The sequence below is a fragment of the Arctopsyche grandis genome, chromosome 13, assembly GCF_051622035.1.
Source record: "Arctopsyche grandis isolate Sample6627 chromosome 13, ASM5162203v2, whole genome shotgun sequence".
NCBI lineage: Eukaryota > Metazoa > Arthropoda > Insecta > Trichoptera > Hydropsychidae > Arctopsyche > Arctopsyche grandis.
This window is the reverse complement of record NC_135367.1, coordinates 28,564,779-28,590,696: the sequence shown is the minus strand read 5'-3', so window position 1 is coordinate 28,590,696 and position 25,918 is coordinate 28,564,779. Positions and strand designations below refer to the sequence as shown.

At 32.3% G+C, this 25,918-nt stretch overlaps 1 protein-coding gene across 1 annotated transcript in view; it reads right to left on the bottom strand.

Annotated features, from left to right (window-relative positions):
- side-VII (sidestep VII transmembrane protein) overlaps positions 1-25,918 on the bottom strand; it is a 278,712-nt gene that overhangs the window by 76,730 nt on the left and 176,064 nt on the right. Inside the window, exon 5 of the mRNA XM_077445052.1 lies at positions 4,083-4,193. Coding sequence (XP_077301178.1) covers positions 4,083-4,193 — 111 coding nt within the window. The remainder of the gene's footprint in view (positions 1-4,082; positions 4,194-25,918) is intronic.

Below are 25,918 nucleotides of genomic sequence, written 5' to 3'. Positions count from 1 at the left end.
AAATATGCAATTGAACATTTTTTTCCTTTTTTTTGTTGTTCATTTGATTTCCCGGTGCTAGCACCGGGATTCCGGGATTGGAAATTCCTAGCACCGCAATCCCGGTACTGAAGTAATCTTCCGGGATTGGAAGCACTAGTATATATACATATAATACATATGTATAACACGACAAGGCCAAGTATATTTCAGAGTGTAAAAGTTAAGTTATTTGTATGAATGTCAGATGCAAGTATTTCTCACGGCACGTATCGTCTCATCGATCAAAATATTAAAATTAACTGCGAACCGCTGGAATTCCGAAGAGATTGAGTAACGTTGAGTTGGAGTTTTGAGAGCTTAAACGAAGCCTTGAGGCTGTTTCGGGACGTTGCAACGATGTTACAAAGGGGCAACGCGACAGTCAAACTTTAAGTAAGTTACTCAAGTAACTCAGTTATTCGGCAAATAGGCGGGGTTATTTCCCACGACGAAGCGCCAAGGATTGTTTTGAATAATTTCGCTGATGGATGACACGACGCGAGTCCGGGTTATAAAGGTTGAATGTCACTCAATTGCCGAGACGAACACACACGCTCCTCTCCACTCGCAACCGAAAATCATTATTACGTACTATATGTACGTACATATGTACAAATGCACGAGTATGTATGTCGAAAACTTCGTCTCTGTCAGTGGAAATGCTCCGAGTTTTAATAAAAGTGTATAAAAATAGGGGTTGCCTTTGCCGACTGACGTGTGCTCGAATATACATATGCACATATGTACATATATACTTATTAGGTTTCACGAAGGTCTTATTTACATCCTTCAAATAAAAACTACATAAAGACAGAAAATATTTATCGTAGACTGATAGAATACTAATAGAAATGAATAAATTAAAAAAAAAAATGTAAATATTAGTACATTCTTTAGGGAAATTTTTTTAAATTCAAACATAAGTTGAAAGCAAAAACATTTACATTAAAAAATTCGGATGTGACCAACCCATGACTTTATCTATGTATGTATTTGAGTAATATAAGAAGGGTACAAAACAAAATTCGATATTGAACCGTACATATATGTACATTCACATACCGGCAGCATTGTGAAATACTAACGGTTGTGACAGCATTTTCGATACAAATTGAGCGCAAATGTGTGGAAACTTGCACAAGATAAAAGTTCTACTTCCGGTTGTCGGATTTTGTTCGAATTTTTTTTTATTACTTAAAATCACTATCAGTGTTATACACATTAAATATCAAGAAAATAAAAATAATTTAAAAGGTCGAAATAAAATAATGAAATGTTGTTTAAAAAAAAAATACTACTTCTGGTTCGTAGTATTTTTCGTAATTCTGCCCAAAACTTTATCATCTCTAAGTTAGTACATAAATAATGTAAATATAAATTTTCAGATTGATACGATCCGAGGTGTGGCCGGAATAGTGGCCACAATATTTTTGACCTTTCTTAATGGAAAAAATCTCTTTTTCAAAAAAATTTTTTTATTTTCATTAAATTGACACAAAAATTATACTTGAATTTTTTCGTGAAGAACACACATGTTTAAGGGGTCGAAAAAAATAGTGGAAGAAAAATCGAACAAAGGTAATTTGTCACTTCCAGTTTACGGATGCTTACCAAATTTTATACATAACTTTTACATAAGCTAAACTTCTAGATATGAAATTTCAGTTCAATAAACCCAAAGGTTTCTGAGAAAAGCATAAAAAACCTCGATTCTCTAGAGTAAAAGTACTACTTCCGGTTCAGGTAAAAATATTCAAAAATTCAGTTAGTGGTTCGGAAGATAATTGAATACCATTTCCATTTAACTTAAAAATTTACGTCGTATCGATAAGAAATTCAGTAATCAATAATAAGTTTCAGTTCGATAGGACTAACGATGTTCAAAAAATTTTCAAAATTCACACACACACGTGATGTGAATTGATGAATGATGTGATGAAAACGTGAACAGTGATCGAATCAGTCAAAATCTCGGGTCCGAATTTTCGCATGATCCAATCTTTGTATAGAAAAAAATGGCAAATTTTTTAATTAGAAATTCATATGTGGTTCCGTAAATTATAACGTTATAATAATATTTTGCTAAAGCTATAGTTTATAGTAAAAATACATACATATGTATTTTTGGAGTGTTATATAATTTTGACTGTCGAATATTGCAGATTAGAAAATTTTTGATACAATTTTAATGGTAGCTTAGAGCGTAAAAAATGAAATAAAAATGTCGACGGGTATATTTTCCGTGATTAATTCAAAATCTGATCTGATGAAAAAAATATAAATTTATATTTTATCAGATAATCGATGTTCTTCTGTAATAATAATAAATTGATAATATATGTATGTAAGCTGTTCTTTGTGATGTTCTCGGTATTCATCAACCATGAACAAGGTGGAACGAAAAAATATAAAAAAAAAATACTGGAAAAAATATAAAATGAAATAATGGAAACGAATCCTTAGATATGTACAATGGAAAATTCCAGTTTAATCATACTGAAAGAGTCGTTCATTTGAGATTATATTTTTAGGCACAAACCTTAAATTCTATCTACATACTATGTAGATTCGAGTCTCAAAATTAATGGGACGTATTCGCATATAATTTTGATCCTACATTTTTATTTAATACTAGCTGAACCCGACATGCGTTACAATGCCAGAATAAGGCTTGAAATTCCCGTTCCCGTTCCCGTTTCAAGTGATGGTTGGAGCTCAACAACGTCTCTTCAACGCCGTGTCACCATAAACCAACTGGTGACGTGGTCACCAACGAACACATTTCCTTGACTACGTAATGGCGTTTCAAACTTTCGCGTCGGTAAAATCGTAATTACGAATATTATTATTTAGAGGTTTTTTTTTCACAGTAAGCTTCCCGAAAATGCATACAACACATTCTGAAAGTTCCATCGTAATCAGTTGAGTGATTTAAGAGCCTATATGAGACAGACAGACAGACAGACCGACAAACTGACAAACAGGCATTCAATTTTATTTATAGGTATGTATATAGTGAGCGTAAATTGTCGGATATTATTCTAGCTTATTTGTCTGGTAGTCTGCGCTCATCATTGCTTTCATGATTGATGGTGATTTGGAATGGAATTTTGATTTATTCTCTTCCATTTGGGCCTCACAGAGATGTTTTGTATTTGCAGTTGGTTCTACTGGCTGTAAAAATATAACAAGACATTCCTTATGTTATATTTTTACATTATCTGCTATTATTAATTGCTATTGTTTTTTATGATTATGAATAAATGTATTTTTGTCTGTGTATATACATACATATGTTTATATATTTTTTCTTTTAAAAGACATTCCCTTCTTTGTTGTTTTTTTTTATAATTTGTAATTATTATAATCATCCGCTATTATATAGCTTATTATTTTTATGATTTTGTTAAATGTGTTGTTTGTGTATATATGTACGTACATGTATATGTTTTATTTTTATCATGTCTAATTTCTTTAGTTATTATTTTGTTTCTTTTCTCTTATATTTTTGACCATTGTGGCGCATTAGGAATTCCTGTAATGCTACAATAGTCCAAACTTTAAATAAATAAATATATAGATTACATAGTGGAATAAAGGTTTAAATAAAGTCAGACACTAATTACGATTGAAATTTACACATACAGACTATGATTTCTACAATGGACAGGTTATACGTGTGTATGATGCAATATAATATGATGGAAATTACCTCCACGACAATATGTGTGACAATATTTTCGTTTAAAATGCACAACATTCGTGCAGGCAGAAAAAAAATGTTTGTGACCGCTGAAAGTTTTTACGACACCCACCAGTTTTACGAGGCAACTTTTTTGATTCACGATGTCGCAATCAAAGGAGTACCACCGTGTCATTTTCGGCGTAATTTGTTTACGCAACAATAACGGGTCGAAATTGCCATAATAATTAATGTTTACGATAAGGGCCGGCTCGTGCGCGCCCTCTCCGCGTAACGGGAGATGTTTACGTTTTCCGTAGGATTTTCCGCGCGAATTTTCATCGCCGGCCGTATAACGATATTTTATTGTGTTATTTACCTCCATAAATGTCGCATCTTAGCACCAGACGTCCACCCTCCATGAATGGACCGACGACCGACGTCTTCTCGATGCCAGCATCGTCCGACAATACGATCTTCTGCGGTGGAACTGTAATGGGAAATACACAGATCGATTAGTATGATGTATTGTTCGGTTGGAACTACGGGGAATTGTCGGTGAATTGTAAGTGTTTTGTTGGAAAATCAATCGAATATCAACAAAGAAGAAAACATGTTGGGTAACGTGCCAATGGTAATTGTATGTATGTTCAAATGGTATTTCATTTTCTACACAAATATTTTATGTGGATAATATACAATTTTCATTTAATATATATATTATAATGTTATCCGATGTTCCTTATTATGATATATATTTTATTTTATTTTATTTTTACATACATATGTAGATATATACCAGGAAGGTTTGACAGGAAGACCCCAATTTCCTGTGACAACGTGAAAATTAATTATAAACAATGCAGCATTTTATTATTATATAATCACTGTATTTACAAAATCTGAAGAACACAAAATGTATTTATACGTTTATTTAAAAAAATAATAATATCGGTTATAATAAAAGTTATTTCATTTTCTCGTCTTTTTCTATGGTAGTATTGACGCAATAGAAAAGAAACTGTGGAAAAAGACGGGTATTAAAATAAAGTACCAATTAGTTTGAAAATGCTAATCTTATATATAATTTCGAAAGAGACTTTGTTAGTATGTAAGAAAATATGAAATGTTGGTTCGTAAATCCATGACGTCATCGAATAAATGAATATTCAAATAAATTTAAATACAATAAAACTATTCAAATAAATTTAATCAAATGTTTACTATTAGATTGGCCATGTTTAAGCGGTTTATATTACAAATACCGAGCAAAGCCGGGTAAAAGTACTATTAAATTATAAACAAGACTATATTTTCAAAAAAATACAGAATTTCATATATCTATTAAAAAAAAATTCCAATTAGCAGTCATTTGCAGCTCCTTTATAGCGAATTTAACAAGCCTTGAACGATAGCTGATATTTAAGAAGGCACAGAATTATAAGAAAGGAAGATATCGGTATGTATGTATGTACATACATATGCATATAAACAACAATCTAAGAATTATAAATAAAATTTTTTAAAAGTTAATTGAATTTTATCACAATATTTATATTGCCGAAGAGCAATTTAATTTCAATACCCAATTTTCCAATTTTCTGTTCGTAGAAAGTGTTATGAAGAGAAAACAAGAAGAAAAATTACTTCCCCGATACACTGAATTGAGATAAATCAGTCAACTGAAATAAAATCTAAAATATTGGAGAGACATCTCCAAAGATATCTCGGACGATTTTCAGTAATGAATAAAGCAACATGTGACACTTTTTTTTTTAAATAAAATTTATTTTCATAATTTAAGATTCTTCTTTCTTCGATTTTCAAAGAAAAAACATTCACTTACATCATTAAGAATACAGCATTATAGAATAAAATGTCTCATTAAAAGTTAGAGACGACTTTTTTTCGCGCATTCTTTGGAAATTTTTCAATACAGGCAAAGTTACTAATAGACTCGAGTATCTCTTGGACTCATTTTCCTCGAAAGTGTGTACAAGTGCCGTAAGAGAAAGCTTCCCAGGATTCAATTCGATCAATTCTAAAAGTCCAATGACCCGCGTTTCGGATTAAACTGCGGAAAATTTTCGCGCGGCAGAGCGCGTCGCGCTTTTCTTCGCCGTCTTTGAATAACGGAAGAGTTTTCCGAAATTAATTTGGAAGCAATCCCGCGGAAAACTCTCCCCTTCCCTCCGGTCTTTTCTATCTCCCACAAGGAAGAGAAAGAGAGAAAGACCTGCATTTCGCTCTCCGATTATATCCGTCTCGTCTTAGATACGACCGGTGGACTAATTAAAAAGAAATTGCTTCCGTAAATTCTATCTAAATTTTTATCCTTCGTTCATACCGCGCCGACCGGAAAATAACGAGGCTTTTCTTCTTCCGCTTCTTCGCAGCGGTAATGAAATTCAACAACGCTAACAATGTCGTTTTTTTATATACCTTTTGCTCGTCTTCTTGCACGGCAGGTACATCATTAACGAATCTCGAAATCGAATCGTGCATTTCATCGTTGACGATGATCGCCTTTCATTCGATATGTAATTAATTAGTATTTGCTGAAAGTTGGCCCATTTGCTTTCATTTTTTGTTTACGTTCTCATGCTTTCGTGTCCAATTTTTTATATTATTAAATATGATAAAACGCGATACCTTGATGAAAAATTTTTACAATTTTTTTTTGTAAACATCGGGGTTGAATACATCCATGCTGTATTGAGGAAAAAATAATATTGGTATAAATTGGTTTGAATAACATTTATCGAAACGTTTTTTCATATAAAATTATGTTGTTATGTAAAAATAATGAAACTTTGTTTAATTTAACTTGGAGATATCGGAAAATTGAAGCAAATTAATTAAATTTTCGACAAATGGGCGGAAATGATTTATTCCATATATAAACATAAACATATGCTTCAAAGCAATTTATTTGTTGTATATTTAAATAATCGTAAGTGAAACATAAAAGAGGTATGTAAAAAATATTAATTAAAATTAAATTATTGTATAAACGTATACATAGATTTGTACATAAACTGTGTACAGTTAGTCGTAAAATTGGTGTCACGGTTTGGTAAAAACTAATGATAGTAATAAACGAGCAAAACTAAACTTACATGTGCGTAAAAATCGAACACGCTCTGATCTATGAACGTTTTTGAATTGATCAAATGTATAAACATATTATTAAGTGTGTATATTATTAGTTGGGTTTCGCGCTTTTAATATGATACACATGCGTTGATGTTTCCTTAACAAGCTTTTTCGTTTTAGTTTGAAATACATATTTATGTATAAAGGTTGTAATGGTATATGAAAACGTATTGAAAATCGAAATATAAACAATATTTGCACGTGTTCGATCGGAATTTATGTATGTTTGCTTATTATTTATTACCAGAACAAATATAGCATTCTGTTTGAAATCGTTCACAAAATGGGGGCTTGAACGTTCGTAAATAATTTTCCGAATGATTTCCACTAAAACATAAATAAGAAAACAGAAACAATCTACATATTTATCGCACGAGTTTCGAAAGTCGTATTTGTTTTTGCGGATCCGCTACGTGTGGTGGGCGGGTGTGTACGAAAATTTAAATTGAATATGCGATTCGATGGAAGTATACGTCTAAAACACCACCAGACGACATAATGGCGGGGGCGGGTGGGCGGACGAGTGGGCGGGATGTTTTCGGGGAGGCAAAGACGAGTAGAAGAGGAGGAAAGACAAACAGAAGAAAAGATGTAAAAGATGCGGACGAAGAAAAACAAACGGCCCGGCCGACTCCAGTTCAAAAACATCAAACGTACGATGAATAAGCAATTAGATTATGACTAGATGTTTGATCGAAAGTCTTGAAACACAAAATACACTATGCAAAATCGTAATATCATAGTTCCAAATGTAAATGTTTATCGCTCGCAAACAATAGATCGCCCTCTCATATAAAACGAAATTCGAAAATATCAAATATTATTCATTGGACAAAAAGCGGTTTATATGTATATATACAAAATATATCGACGGATTCTGGGATTTTTAAATTGGATTTTGAACTATTTTTTATAACATGCAAATTAAAATAAACAACAGAGAGTGGATAAAGTTTGAAACAGCTTACCAAAGCCGTTATAATAGTTACTTGAACCATTTTAAAAATGAACTTGATTTATTCTTTACAGTGAATGGATTTCTACACTGCGACTTTTGTTTTTCATTTGTTATTTTTTTCGTTTGTTTTGTTTTTTGTTGAATTTATCATAATTATTTAATGCATATTGTTATTTAATATTTAATATTTCTTTAATTTTTAATTGATATGCTTTTTATTTAATGTAAAGATAAACCCTTTGGGGCCATCGGCTATGCCGCTTTCCAAAATACATATGTATATTGTAATATAAATGAATAAACAGTATCAATTTATGTATGTACATAAATATAATATTATAATACATTTTTGAAATAATAAATATTTGTAATATAATAAAACATTGTATGTGGTCAAGATTAAATTATTTTTTCATATTTTGGTGCTTTTAAAAATATTGCACTATGAACCTTTCATGAATAGATTTGTACTAATTTTAAAATTGAAAATTTTCAGCAAACATACCAAAGAACAATTCTCTTTTTGGTTTAATTTTCGACAAAACTATTTCTTTCTATGTATGTACATATGCCAAATGAAAATATGACCGATTTCTATTAAAAGTCTACAATCTCATCATATACAGTACACAGATAAGATGGTTCTACCTATATATGAAATTGCCACAGCTTAATGTTCTTCCAACCCACCAATTAATTAATTTTCCTTTCTACTTCCTCGAAGTGCACCATAAAAGACATTTTGAAGCGTTTTGGAAATATCTGCTTCATAAACTTACACAAGCTACAATGAAGCAGCGACAATGAATGTTCATTTTATTTATTTATTTAACATATTTGGGGGAGGTGGCAAAGCCGATAGATCCAAGGGGTTTGATTTACCTATACATATATGTGAATTAAATGAGAAATAAGTAAAATAAAAAAAAAACATTCCAAATGAAAATATTAAAATAAAAATAAGAGAGAAAAAAGTAAATAAGAAGATTTACAGAAATCCTTTAAGTTCAAGAAATACATCAAGCTTATTCTTAAACATTTCAAGGTTATCGGAAATTACAATATTATTGGGAATACTATTCCAAACTGAAACCACTCTGTTTGAAAAGAAGGAATCTTTGATCAATTTATTAGATTTTTCTTTTTGAAGTCTAAGCGAGTGAACTCAGAGTTGAGTGTTTTCGTTGAATGTAAAAAGATTTGACATATGAAATTTATAATGATTATTTAGTATTTTAAAGACTTCGATTAAGTCGCCTCTTTTTCTTCTCGTCTCCAGTGTAGTAAGATTCAATATTTTCAATCTTTCGTTATAAGAAAGTGAATTAAGTTCAGAAGGATTTTTTTAATTCTCCTTTGTGTATGCTTTCGATACATACGAGTATATTAAATTTTGTAAAATGAGGATTCCATATGCTAAAAGCGTATTCTAGTTTAGGTCTGATAAAAGTTTTGTATACATATATTTTTGATAATATAGTCAAGTTCAGAAAATCGAATACACGTTTTATTACATACAAAAATGAGTAACATTTTTTTACAATATGTTTAATATGAGAGGACCATTTTAGGTCGCAAGTGGTGATGATACATACATATGTATGTACATAGGTCTAAATGATGTTGGACGCAATTGATGAAATGGTTGTTTATTTTGTAGGGAAGACTTGAGCTATATTTGCCGAGGGTTATTTTGATTAGTTTTATAGAAAATTCAGTTTCTGAATGAAACTTATATGTAGTGTTTAAAAATATTTTTTAAGGATGAGCCGTGAGTTATTTAGAATGCTTTGAAAGCGAGCCAAAATTTATTCAAGTTGTTTTGGCACAAAAGCGCACATTTTAAAATATGAGAACACATGTGGTCACCGAGCCGAAGAAGTGTCAGTGGAGGCTACAGAGGAAAATACACAAACATAGGTGTTTGGAGGTGGAAAACCTACACACGGTCGTCGTGACAAATGCTCGCATTAGGCTTGGGTCCGTTCGCGACAAACTGAACTTTTTTCGCATCATTTCTTCGCGCCGGGCAAAAGCGCGCAGATGGACCTAGAGAGCCTTATTTCCACCCCCGGCTGCTCCTTTTGTTATTTGCATTCCTCGGGGGAAATCGCCGAAAACGTATTGCCCCGGAAAAACCCGGGATAAGCCGGGCCCCTTCCCCCGGCTTGCACGGCGTCGTCCGAAAGGTTCTCATTTCACTTTTTAAATTTTCCAAAAAACCACCTGAGCTTCCCCTCTCATCCCCATGGTGCCTGGGATCATTCCTGTGTCGATGGGGGTGGGAATGTCGCGCTCGTGTGCGCAAAAATGTGCGAATGCGAAGGACACAACTGAACCCCCCCCTCCTTACCCGTCGTTTTATTCACCCCCACGGTTATCCGAGAAATGCGAGGGATATTTATTAGCATAATTTCTCATCAACTGGATTTAATGCTCGGCAAGCCTTTAAATTACATCCTACCTTTACAACTAGGAGAAATAAAAAAAATGAAACCTTTTCCTTCCGCGCCCATTACGCATAACATGTGTAGTAATAAAACATTTCAGAGGAAATAAAAAATGCGACGCGTCCCTTCAAAATGAATCGTATCATTTTAAATGTCATAAATTTCTCTATAATATATTGTAGAAGGATTTTCATGATTCTGTGTAAAATATAACGTTCTAATTTAACTTTTTGAATAGACTCAGGACTGGTTAGTGTAAGCTGAAAGCTCGCATGGCGCAACTTTTAAAGAGATCCTTTGATGTCTTGATGGTGATTGCGAACAATATTTGTTTGTATATGTATGTGTGCTGGTGCAAAAGCCGGAAAAGCGTCTGTGAAAACTCAAAAGGACGATTTCCCTAACAAACTCGACTTCGTCTCGAAAATTATTATTAAGTTTACACATCTACATACATATACATGTACTGTATATGTAGGTATATTCAAAGTAGAAGAACCCTCCAGAATGGGCTTTTGAACATGATAGTACAAAGAAAATTTTCTTTGTCTATTTTAAGGAAAAAAACATCCAACGTTTAAAAAGCCTTGACACGAGGTGTCAATTTCGCACTCATTTTTCAGACTTAAATTTAATTAAAACAAAATTCCAGACGTATAATTTGTAAATAATAAAATTTTGCATTTCTCAAATGAAAATAAAAAAAATATAAAAAACAAATACATTTATTTGTTAATTTAAAATGCGAATAAAGAAACAAAAATAAACAATAAATTTCGTATTTAAAAAATTGGGATACTATTTTTGGCAAAAAATAAATTACACGACATATGTCAAAACGACATTTAATGTCAAATTCACGTCTCTAAAATATCTCGCACGACCCAATCGGTGTCCGCCCGGTAAATCAAACGTCAAATAGGTTGTCAGTAACAAAAATGAAATTTGACGTTTCAGTGAAATCATAACCAGTTACATTTTCACAAGGTATATATAGTTAACTGAAATCATATCCAGTTACATTTTCACTGGCACAATTATAATTTTTGACAATTGGATGATAGCTTGTCGCCCGGCTCCTGTCCATTCCCCTCTCCTCATGGTACACAGATCGTATCCATCCAAATACATCGTAAAAACATAGTAGCCAACACTTATTTATTTAAGGTTAGGTTTCGTTAAGTTATGTTAGGGTTGGCTTTATTCATTTAAGATTAGGTTGTTAGGATCGGTATTTATTTTTGTTACTGGCAACCTATTTGACGTTTGATTGTGTCGTGCGAGCTATTTTAGAGAGGGGTGAAATGTTTAAGACATGGTCATTTGCATTATATGTCATGATAAATACCTAATATTTCTGGAAATAGGACTATTTTTCCAGGCCAATAAATAGTACCCTTTAAAATCGACTGCACGTAAGTTGAGTGCATGTATGTATATAAGTATTGCAAGAATTCGTATGAGCTCCATAAATACATCTAGGAGGGGGGAGGAGAGGGAGGTTGAATATTTATGAAATAACAAATTAAATGACTGACATATAGAAAGAAAAACATTATTTGAAAGCTCAAAATTTAATTTATGTGACCATCACGCGAGACAAAAGGCTTTATTCACCGTTAAATTGCCTATCAAATTTTTACGTAAGCAAAAAGCTAAAATATAGAGAGGCTTATACACATACAAAGTTGTCCGAAATGCGAGTGTAACATTTTAAATAATTGACACGGATTCCGGAACGGGGAGTCAACCGCACCGACAAGGCGCCTCCACGGTCGAGTTCTTTCCGAGGCGCCATTGTGTACGCTCCGTTTACCGTAACGAAGGTACACAACGGCGACAATTCTTTGATATTTGAGAGCCAGAGAAAGAGGCTTTCAGAACACGGGTCTAGGGGTGAGAGGGGGAGGGGGGGGGTAATTATATCGCAGTTCGGTCGAGGCTTTTTGTCGGTCAAGCGAGCCCTGACGCCCCGAGGAAATATCAAGGGCGCCTTTGTCGAGGCGCCATTGTGTACCCTGTATCGATACATGTCCGCGCACGTTCGCGCACAATGACACTCTTAAGGGTTCGAAGAGGTGGGAGGGGTTAGGTTTTGAGTCTTGGGTCTCTCTCTCACTCTAGGTCCTAGACATACCCAAAGGGCAATTATCAAATACGCTAATTTCACGTTTATACAAGTATGTGTACGGGGCTTTGTGCGGAATGTAGCCCCGGGGTGTGCTCGGGTATAAACGTCGTTTGCATGCCCTTTGAGTTCGTTTTCCGGCGAAAGTGAATCAAGTCCTGTGTTATAGGCGTGCGTGAACGTTCAAAAACGGGAGGCATGTTCCGGTTGGGATATTAATTAAATATTTTATCAAAAAGGCGCCTCTTTCTAATCAGATAGCATTGATGCCTATATTGTGTAACACGTGGTTGTAATTTTAAATTGGGCAGTAGGATTAAGCAATTCGGGTCAGATATTATAATGAATTGTCAGTTAATTATATAAATGGTCAGTAAATAAATAAAACGGTCAGTACAATCGGAATTCATTCATTATAATTAAGCAAACAGTCATTCCATTTGGAGCAGTAATTATAATGAACTAGTGTGGTGAAAAGAATTGATAAAAAAATTAAAATAAAGTTATATCTATATATGTATATATATATATATATATATATATATATATATATATATATATATATATATATATATATATATATATATATATATATATATATATATATATATATATATATATATATATATATATATATATATATATATATATATATATGTTATTTATCTTCACAATGACACCACCATTGACTCATTAACTAATTACGTTAACATGAAATTGCCATCCAGTGATGCTACAGCTGTAAAATTAAACTCGAAGGGTCCTAAAGTTTACTCTTCTTTCAAATTATCTGTCATCGAAGCTGTCTATACTAGTGTCTTGAATCCGAACTTTTGGCCCGCTGGTATAGCTTTCAACCCATGGAAATTTCGTCGGAGCCCGGCACCCTATAACCAATAGGGTTCGCAAGATTCGCAAGATGACAATGTTGTACCAGAATGTTAGGGGCCTTAATTCCAAAACTGTTGATTGCCTTTCTTCTGTTCTGGCACAGCATCATGACTTCATTGCACTTACGGAGACTTGGCTAAATGAATCTGTTTGCGACTTCGAGATATTCGATGATAGATACTTAGTTTTTAGAAAAGATAGAGGCAGCAGAGGAGGCGGTGTTTTACTGGCTGTTCGTGCCGATCGTGTGCGGTCTGCTCAACAAATTCACCGTCTTCAATCAGTTGGTGAACATCTTTGGGTTCGAGTTGATCTTCCGCGGTGTTCCATCTATATTTGTGTAGTATATTTTCCTCCAAATCAAAACGATAAGATCTCTGAAGTTTTTTTTTTTTACAAGAGGAATTTAACTTTTTAAAGAGTAAAAATATTTCATTTGTAGGGGACTTTAACACTGTTACTTTGAAGAATGTAAGCATGGAACTGTCGCATATGTGCAAGCTTTTTAATTTACTTTTAATTCAATTTAAAATATTTATATATTTATATATATGTGATTTTTGTTTATTATTTTCAATTTGTAATTTTTAATTTTTTTTTTAATTTTTGATTTTTCAATTTTTTTTTTAATTCTCAATTTTTCAATTTTTAATTTTTATGTACAATTTTTTTAATGTTTTATTTTATTTGTTTTTCTATTATTGTTGTTTTATTTTTTCTTATGTTTTTGATCTTTTATGTATTGTCTGGCTACAGTATCATATTGGGGTGACCTGTAAAGACACTGTGGTATACTTGTATATTAAGTAAATAAATAAATAAATATATATATATTTATATATATATATATATATATATATATATATATATATATATATATATATATATATATATATATATATATATATTTTATTTTTTTATTTACTATTGTTTTTTTAGTCAAGTCAAGTCAAGTTCGCCACCTGCATTTTTCCCACAAATTAGGACGGGAACGGGAACAGGAACGGGAATGGGAACGGGAATTGCATGTGTTATTGTGCCATTTCAACGCATGCCGGATATAGCTAGTGTTTTATATATAATAAATATGATGTAAGGTAATTTATAAGCACGCGTGCGCACGCACGTATTTTTAATCGTAAAAAGTTGAGTGCGCGCATTACACGCTCAGTGATCTAACCCATTCGAAATGATGAATGAATATGTGTGTCTTCGTGGATGTGTTTATGTGTCACCCGTCGCTCGGTCTGACATCGCACATGCCTGTCTTCGCTTGGCCTGACGTCACATGATGCTCCACCCCCCCCCCCACTTCCTCGCATTTCCTTGACCATGTGACTCTGATAGGCTATGTCAGTATTTTAACTAAATCGTAAGCTTATTTTGACTTTAGCTTCGAAATTTGACATATACATAGTTCTAAATTCACAACAGCAAAGTGATTTTTTGTAATATTACCCTATAGAAATTCAGAAAGCAATAAAATATAGTATTTATTGTACAAACTGATTGAATAACTGACCAAATTCAAATACAGTAATTAACCATTAAATTATTAACCATCTGTATTTAAAAATTGATCAAAATCTTTTCAAATAATCAAATCATTTTTTTTTATTTTAATACCGATACTGACAATTTTATGGAAAAGATTGATCATTAAATATTTTTAACATACCTCCTTTACGTTTCACATGGCTTTCGTGTCAGTGGTCATTTTTATCTCTTATCCATACTTTTCATACTTTGCCATATTGCTCATTTTGGTCATCAATACACGTTAATGTATCGTCTGCCATTACGTTGGAGATAAAATATCGTATACAACGCGTTTTAAACACGCGGAAAGTAAATCTTCTTGACGTTTAATAAGCGTTCGTCCCGTATCTTCCAACCTGTTCGCCTTGATATGGCGATATAAGATTTTAATTGTTTAAACGCCTATAATTCACTCTATATTTTATGAAATTTGCTCTATTGGTTCTCCTTGTCTCTAATATATAAATATTTATGGTTTTAACTCACATATGTATATATATATAAATTTCAAATTTGGCGTGTAGGGTAATACACGATATATATATTGATTTATGGCCAAAGATGTCAAATCTGACATTTCACGGCTAAAAGTATATCTCTTCACGGAGTTTTATCTGCGAGATAAGTATTCAATAAGAAGTTATGTTGTATCTAATTGTTAATATGATTTACAATAAGCTTACAAACATTTAGTTTTTTACAATAAGCTTACATACATACAATTAGTTCAACAGCTACCCATAACCTCAAATTGCATTGTTTATTTCTCTAAAACAAACTTTCTAACCAATACAAGCTACACATGTACACAGATCAAACAGTGATATTTTATTTTTAGTTATCAGCTGATTTAATGCTGATTTCTGACAATAGAAAAAAATGATTTACTGATTACTTTTATATACTTCAAATGGATTTTTTTTTATATATTGTATTGTAAAATCGTTGAAAATTCATAGCAGGTAATATTTTAAATCCAGATTTTTTACATAATTTATTGCAAGGCAGGTCTTGATTTAAAAAACAAACTTGAAAAAAATACTGTAGTTGAAAACTATATAAAAATAGGTTATAAACCGTATAAAATACTCCTAGAAATTGTGTTAAAGCACGTATAAAAATATTTATTTGTAAATTGGATACGTTTTATTACTATTTTTATTGGTATTGGGGTCAATTTGGTGGTGATATTGATTTTATTTAAAAAAAAAATCAGTGTATCGTGAGGGATTTGAATTTGTCGTTAAAGAGATTAAATCTGAACTTTCGTTAATTACCGAAGCGACGACGGCCACTATTTAAAAATTTGCCATGAATCATAGGCAATAAATTATTCTTGGGCGTGTTTACAGTGGGTGGGGTGGGTGGGTGGGTGTGTATACGCAACGACAGATTTTCAGGAAAGCTTTACGGAGCAGAAAATTCCGACACATAGCGGAAAATGCCCGTCACGGAGTCCGGACCGACCCGGAAAATCCGGCGGCTAATGGCCGCACCGTTAAATTATTATTACAAAAATAATATGCGGACTTAAAAAAAAAAATGGAAAATCAATGGAGAAACAGGCGAATTGAATCTAATCACAATGCAATCATTCACTGTTGTTGTGACCCTTTCTTAATCGAAACTATAATACATACGCATGTTATTGAAATTTGCAAATAAAATGGTTGACGGACTATTGGCCGAATGGACACTTGGCCGACGAGAGCTTGGTCAATCGGACATAAGGCCCACGGACATTTGACTGATTGGAATCTTTAATTGTCTAAATTTATGGAAAAATTTTAATTTTATGAGGTCACGGTGATTTCTGAATAATTTATCTGTTTTCAGCGCGTTTCGAGTAATTTTGATACACAATCGGCCAAATGTCCGCTAGACAAAACATCCCTCGGCCAAGTGTATATTCGGCTGATAGTCTACGTAAATAATAAAATATGTATGTTACTTATCTGTTCTTTAAAATAAAGTTAAAACGATAGTTAAAATAAGAAATGGCTTGCATTTTTACTTATCATCAATTAACTTTAAATGCCTTTTGGTCATTTATTAATATAAATCGTTACTTATTTAAATCACTTAAATTAAGAGAAAATCTGATGAATTGTTCAAAAAGCATTTTCTAAAAATTCAAATCGCTCTAAATATGAGTCCCTCGAAGGTCGTTTCTTCGAAATACATTTTGCTCGAAATGAAATAGGAATTTTTCCACTTATTTACTGATTTTTTTATGATAAAGCTTTTTGTCAATTATGCACAATTCGTCGTATCACGTGGATTATGAAAAATATTATATTGATAAAAAATTTCATGTTTTCATTCGAGCAAAATTTATTGCGAAAAATATGATGTTCGAGCAGTATGTTATTCGAGAAATTCGTTTTCGAACAACATAACATTCGAGCAATTTACATAGTACCAAATAAAGGGGTTAGTAATTAGAATAAATCGTTAGCCACATATATCTAATATATAATTTCGAAAGAGACTTTGTAAGTGTTGTTGGTTCGCTAACAGTAAATATCTATTAAAAGTGAAAACAAATCAAAACATAAACATTTCAACACGGCAATAAAAATAAAACTCACTTAAAAAACGGAAAATCAATCTCGATTTACATGTACATTCAAAGTTTACAGAAAATTGAATAGTTTATTATTTGTAAGTAAAACAAAAAATAAAGACCGAAACAAAACACGGAAAATATATTATGCCGGGATTGAATATGAACAAAACGCGTCCTACCCTACTACGAGAAAAAAAAGGAAAAAAGAAACACAAAAAACAATAAAGAGCGTAAAAATTTATAGACTTCGTTTACAGAGTGTTCGCAGTTGGAGCATAAAAAAAATAAAAATACAACAACACAGGAGGACAGCGGTGGGCGGGAACGACGTGGGTGAAAAACTTGAACCCGAACACACCCCCCAGAACTACCCCTGTCCAGAAATTACATGTGAAATAAAATGCGGTCGCCTATACACCGTGGGGAAAGGTGGAGGGGGGGGGGGAGGGTGAGCTCAGTATCGGAGTTTCGGTTTTCGATGTGGAGAGTGTGGGGTTTTCCGGGTAGGGGGTGGCTGGGCGACAGACGGGAACTAGAAAATATTACTGGCAACACTCGGCGCTGTAATTTATCATTGGACGGCGACAGAATACACTTAATTACGACGCCAGTTAAGGGTTGTTCTCGCCACCCTCTCCTAGTGCAATCTATCGAAAGGCTCGCTCGAAAGATTGATCGACGATTCGATGAACCGATAATTATGCGCACATTGATTCAATTTGGCAATGTTCGGTGAGTTTAATCTCTTAGATTTGAAGTGCACTCTATTGATATTTTGATGCTTATTATTAAATGACTAGTGTTGTACCCGATGATATATCATCACATGGGTGTTGGCATATTAAGTTATTAAATAAAAAAAAAATAAAAGAAATGTGTCGGTCCTGTATGTCGGAATATAAACCCGATATAACTGAAAAAAATTGTGACGCAAAAATAAATCCCGCGCATCGCCGCGTGCTCTCACGCTACCGCCTGTGTGCGATACGCACTAGGCTGATACCTTTCAAATACCTTTTAAATATATTTAATTGTTTAATATGAATAAAATGGTAAAAACTACCGACCTATGTACATACCTTCATATACATGTACAATATTGGTTCGGAACTTTGTAAACAAAACAAAGTTTCTATGAAGACAATTCAATTGGTTGAATATTATATTTTTTTCGATTCAAATAAATTTAATAAAAACACAAATGAATATTTACTATTAGATTCACCATGTTTATGCTGTTTATATAACAAATACTGAGCGAATCCGGGTAAAACAACTAGTATACAATATAAAACACCGATTCACCAAAATACCACACTTAATTTATTCTTATTTATTACTATTTTTAAACAATTTTTATCCATCGAGCTATTTGCACGGGGGTTAATGTCCAGGGGGTACATGTCCGGATACCCCTACCTACATATAAACAATATAAAACACCGATAGAAAAAAATATTAAATAAATAAATTTTCAATAGTTGACGGTAAATTGTGAACGAAGCAGAAAGATTGACATCGATTAGTATATAAATAGAAGTTTTTTTATTTTATTGTAATATCTTTGTTTATGTTTTAGCAGTGACGTACATACAATGTATGTCGAATCGACTATTACAGTACGGCAAGCGTTATCTCAGACGGAGGAGCCATATTATATAAATGATAGTAAAATTCATTTTATTTACCATTTCAATACTTGGAGTTTCGTCAAACAAAATGAAACATAAGACAATATAAATCGAAATAAAATTAATCCCATAAATCCGCACATCTTTTCAACTATCCAAAAGAAGAAAGGAATTAAAAACTTAAAATCCACCTTCATAAAATTCAACGACTTCAACGATCAACGATCCACCACTTCAGCATTGATATTCAACGAGCGACCGCTCAAGTGAGAAAGATCGCTCCAAACCAAAAGAAACAGAAATGACCGAGATGAAATATTCATGTCGAAGAGAATGAAACGCTTAACGAACGCCGAGACTTTCAAATGGAAAGTATTAGAACGAAGTTACAGATCGTCGCGTTACATAATCCGATAGATCTAAAAGTATGATAGATTCACCAGACTTGCTGCACAGATTGGCGATAGCTGGGTACGTGTGTGTGTGTGTGCGTTTACGAAATTGTTCGAACTTGGCCGTTGCAGACCTACTAAATATTAATGAAGCAAGTTTTCAGGGGTGGCCAAAGACAATTCGCGGTCACAATTAGGCCCCGGTCGACCGGCTCTAAGGGTAATCAGCGGTGGCGACCTGAGAGGGTTAACGGGGATTAACCGTCTTGCTGGATTACCCCGACGAAATAGCTTTTATTAACTGTATTGAGACGAGCAAACATCATACTGTGAACATCTCTAAAATGCCGATGTCGATTTTCGCACTTTATGGTAAATTTTATTATGGTGTGCGAGTTTAAAATTGTGTATGGATTGGAACTTTAATTGCATTACAAATTCTATGAATTGTTCAAATTAACAATTTTACTTGCTCTGTCCAACTTCTCAAGTGAAGGGTTCGTGCAAATATTTATTTAGGATTTCTACATAGCTGTGTGAGGAAGTCAAAGACGTTTCGCTTGCATCACAGATTCTCAAGCCATTTTGTGACTGTTATATTACACTAGTGTTGTACCCGATGATCATCGCATGGGTATTGGCATATTAAGTTATTAAATACAAAAAAATTTGAATAAATGTGTCGTCGGTCATCCCCGGTCGACTCCCACGTAGTTGAACTTTTTTCAAATACCTTTTAAATATATTTAATTTAATATGAAAAAAAAGGAAAAAACTACCTACCTACCTACGGTTCTAGGACACTTACTCCCTGAAAACATACCCCCCGGACAAATACCCCCGATCAAAAAACCCCTGGACATTAAACCCCCGGGTGAAGGATAAAAATATTTTATAATGAGTGAACTAAAAATATATGTATATATTAAAAAAAATTTTATAAAATATAGAGTGAAAAAAGAAAAAGTTATAGGCGTTTAAACAATTGAAATCTGACATGGCGAAAAGTGAGACTAAACAAACGCTGGATAAAACGTCAGGCACTTATTCGTAGGAGAATTTTCAAACGCGTCTAATACGATATTTTTTCACCATGGTAATAGCGGAGGATACATTTACTTATATTGATGACCAAAATGAGCAATATGGCGAAGTATGAAAACGATCGGTTAAGAGGCAAATTTTTTTCAGAATTGTAATCGTAAGTGAAACGTATAAGAGGTATGTAATAAGAGATATAAAAAATTACCACTTACACGAAAACAATGTGAAACGTAAAGGAGGTATGTAAAACTTGACAGTATCTTTAATAAAAAAAAGTCAGTATCAATGCTAATTTATTTCAGTCTGTAAAATACAGATTCAGAAATACAGATATTAAAATATATAAAGAATACAAATATGAATTTTCAGCTTCATATGTTCAGGGGTGTGGAAAGAATCATGCTCACAACATTTTTGACTTTCATAAGAGGAAAAAATTCAAATTCCGGTTTATTATATTTAGTGACTTTTTTTATTATTTTTATCACATTATCAAAATTATCACAAAATGATACAAAAATTATCCTTGATTTTTTTCGTGAAGAGCACACGAATTTAAGCGGTTGGAAAAAATAGTGGAAGAAAAATCAAGTTAACTGCCACTTCCGGTTGACGGATGCTTTCCAAATTTTAGACATAACTTGGTATTAAACTTTAAATTCTAGATATGAAATTTCAGTTTAATAAACCGGTGTTTCTAAGAAAAACATAAAAAACCTTGATTCTCTAGAGCAGCGGTATCCAAACTAGGATAATTAAATTTTGGATGAATCTTAGTGGAGAGTATGAATCTTTGTATTGCAAAGTAATGCAAGTGCTTCTACCGTTTGTAACGTCTTATTTATGCGAAACGGGCTTTTCGGCACTAGCTGCAATGAAAACCAAATATCGAACCAGGTTAATAGTCGAAAAGGAGTTACGAGTGGCACTCTCCATATTGCCCCTAAGATTTGATAAACTTTGTGCCAATAAAAAACAACATCCTTCGCATTAAATTTTGATGTGTTAGATGTAGTTTAATTATTAATTTAATACAAAAATAAATATACATGTTCGTATACATTTATGTTATAGCAAAACCTTTTTATCATTCTGTCTATTGTAGTTTTCAGTATTTTTTTTTAAACAAAGGTTTATTATTTAAAACGTGTCTATATTATAATATCTATTAAAAAATAAAAAGTAGGGAGGCGCGAAAAAAAGGGAGGCGTAGTAGTATAAAGTTTGGAAACCGCTGCTCTAGAGTAAAAGTACTACATTCGGTTTAGAAAAAAATAGTTAAAAATATTGGGGTATAAAATTAGTATTACAATATCTATTACATGTAAAACGTTTTCAGTCAGATTGGAATTGGAAGCCTTAGTGTTTACTTTGTATAACACTAATAATACTTGTATCAAAATGTAAAATTTTTCTGACCAGAAAGGCGCATTTGGGGTAACCTGTAAAGCCTAAATAAAAATATAATATAATGCTGAAGTTGTCGAATTTTATATATTTACATACATATATCTAGGCACGTAGTATGTCTAGCGTTTTGGAAGCTTTTTTCGCCAATTAAAAACGCATTCATACGAGCACCGAATAGTGCACGGGGCGAATTTTTATTTTGAAAGTGGTTTTATTATAATAAAATGCGTTTCGACTGGAAGCGAGGCTTTATTTAGAGAAAAGGCCATGTAGAAAAATCTGTGAAACGTTCCCCCGGCAATAACCGACGAGATGCACTCGAAAGGGCAACGGCTGTTTAACCGCGAATCCTGTATGAGTAATGCATCCGGTTCCGGTTGGCCAAAGCCTCTATTTCACCTTTATTGCCCCCTTCTGCCCCTCGTGGCAGCGGCGAATTGCTAACTTGTTACATCGCGGAAAAATTGCCGTTTTCCCGGCACGTGAGCGAGAACCACACGTTACCTTTAACCATCCTCGCATATTATATTTCAAGGGTCTTGTTTGTCGGACGGAAAACGACAATGTTGTGTTTCGAATTTTACTATTTGCATATTTTATATTTGATGCACATATGTTGGGCTAGATGTGGCGCAATTTATTCGGAGTTATGCATTTTTATCAGATTAAATATAAAATTTGTTCCAAGAGTCGCTTTTGTGTCTTTTACTATAATACATATGTATACATATATGAATATCAATGTTTGCTTTTTGTTAGCTTGTTAAATATATATATATATATATATATATATATATATATATATATATATATATATATATATATATATATATATATATATTTTTTTTTTTTTTTTTTTTTTTTCAATTAATCTGCACACTCGCCGAAACAGATTGCTCCAAAGGTGCTAAACAGATTAAGACTCAAGAAATTATATATATTAAATACATAATCAAAACAATTATTAACATCTATGGTCAGATATTACAAACATCGTATATAATACGATTAATAACATTTTCACGTAACAATACCAATTTTTATATTCAATAAACATCCACAGAAGCATTTATGGAGAGAATTCTTGTGAAACCTGAGATATACCAATAACTCAAGGTCATGCAATAGAAAATTGGAAAGGGAAAGTCAATTTTTACAGGAACCATTTCAATGTAAATCGGAAAAATTGGAAAATTCTGATAAGAAACGATGGACCTCGATAAACCAAGGTCTGGCCAACAACGAGACTGTAGTAGTAATCGAATATAATATACAATTTAATTTTGGAATCATCATTTTGGAACTTTGGCCACCTATCATAAAATTGTATATTAATTTATTGGAAAGAGTCCACAATTTTTTTTACGGTTTCTCTACTTTAAAGCGTATGGATTCTGTACTAGCCTTGGGGAATGATAGGCTCTTGTCGTTGTTTTTATTATTACGACACATGTTTCTTGTTCTTCGTAACATTATTATAATCCACTGATTCTCCGTGAATCCAGTCTTAATGTACCTAAAATTTATTTTAGATTACGTAAACATGTTCTGTTTCGCCTCTTATTGCGAAGTCTAGTATTCTTTTCAATTCTTTAATATGCACAGCTATAGAGTTATTTAATCATGTAGCCGATCATACGGATCTCGACATATTTAATGTGACTTATGGTCAGTTTGTTAGATCTGTACAGTATATAGTTTTTCCTCTAATTTTATTAGTGTCATCTCCTTTTATCATATCTTTAACGTTTTTTACAATTCACTTCTATTCTACTATTTTTTTGTCATATTTATATAATTAAATGACATATTATTATTTTTATCTACTGTTGTTATCTTATTTTATTATATGTATGATGTATTTCAATAGGTTTTTACCTATAAATAAATATATTAATTTACTTCTGCCTGATAATCTTTATAAACGTCAGATGAAAATTCTGTTAATTTTCAACAAAATTGTGAATCTTAAATGGATATCATTTTAGATTTTCAAACGAAAAATCTATTGTTATTAAAGTTTGAAATATGTCTATTGGGATAAGGAAATCTTAGATAATAAAGTTTTCTATAAACAAACTAGATTTATTCCTGAAAATAAGTTAATTTACATAACTCTAGAATGATTCATTGATTTTCTAAATATAATGTTGAATGTATTTAAAGTATTAACCGTGAAATATTGTTGATTTATTGACTGAAAATGAAATAATTTTTCAGTCAATATTAGCTTTGAGTACAGGGGGTTGTATGATCATTTTATATATTGATAAACCGTCTCAATGTTTTGGGAGAATCAAAGAAATAAAATGACAGTTTAATAGAAATCTCTTCCATATGAGAACTTATTATATTTAGAATTAAAAAGATCATTACAAAGATGCTTTATACCCAAATATGAATATATGTACATACATATATATTCACATATGAGACAAAAAAATTAAGGGAGAATTTCGATTAAATCAAATTTAATAAAAAAATTGATTTGAATTAAAGTATGTATGTTCATATGAAACAATGTTAAATTTGGTAATAATATTACATATGTACATATACATATGTATGTAGGTATAATAAATACATCTATTCAGGTAACGACCTCCTATAAAGCACCTAAATTTGCATCCGGAACCATTGAGATAATTTAGATAAGATTGTAAGCCGAGTTAATTTATGGTGATTTCTTAAATATTGGGCCGTACATATATAAAAATAATATATGTATGTATGGACACACATATGTATATGCAAATTTGATTATCGATATTTTGGATAAATATTTAAAAGTATAGAAATTTAATTCATACATTATATGTTATTATACTTCAATAGTTTATAAAATCCTATTAAAACACACACACATATATATATATATATATATATATATATATATATATATATATATATATATATATATATATATACATATATATACATATATACATACATCCAAATACAGTAACATAGATCGAGAATCGGAAACCCGTCTCTACGACCGCATGCTAATAGCCACTTACGGTTACTCGTAAAACAAGTGGAATTTTATGAGAAATCTGATGGGCGAAACCCTTCATTGCCTCCCCTAGCACACACACAAATACACACACCCCGAAAACCCTCTACCCCAAAGCCTTAAATATAAATTAAAGGGCAGTCGGTCCCGGGCAATGATTGAATCGTACCCAGATTTGGCCAGAGTCAACAGAACGCGTCGAAGCCTATTCCGCCCCTAAGGGCTCACAACCCCCATCGTCCCGCACATCCCCCAAACCTTCTCATCCCCACACATCGGCGGCAATAAAACGTTATATTACTTCCTTTTGATTTGTCGTTAAGCAATTTGATCCGTGTTCGACTGCGGACCAAAGCCTACGGTTACACCCCTTTGTCCAAAGTGGGGAATGAGGGGATTTGCGGTCCAACCACCCCCCCAGTTTTATGGATCCATGGAGACGACGTGCTCAAAACGAGTATTTTGTATCGGGGTCAAAATTTCGTTTAAATATACTATATATATGTATATATATTTTTTTCATATAAAATACACATACATATGTATTATATGAGGTATATATTTTGGAGATACGATATATATATATATATATATATAGTGAATTTACTGCTTCAAATCTCAGTGGGATTCTGTAAAAAGGGCATTTTTATTTTGGAGAGTACCTGTATCTAAAACGAAAGTTCGAAAATACACGCAAACTTTTTAGACTTCATAAAGTGCTTTTAAAGTTGAAGTGTATTTGAATTTAAGCCTGAGGGGATGATGATGTTTCAAAATCATATGATTGAGTGCCATTTATTGAATCAGAACTAGTATAAAAATGTAATATTCTACAAAAATGAAAAATAATAAGAAATGTGAGTTCATATTTAATAATTTTTATTACATTTTGAAACAATGAGAATGGAAAATGAAGGGTGATAAAATGACAAAAAATATATGTCTGAAAAGTATTTTCCAATTATTTGTACATTTAGAATGGAATGTCAAGCAAAACGCAATTTGTTTCAATAAATACCTATAGTATATAA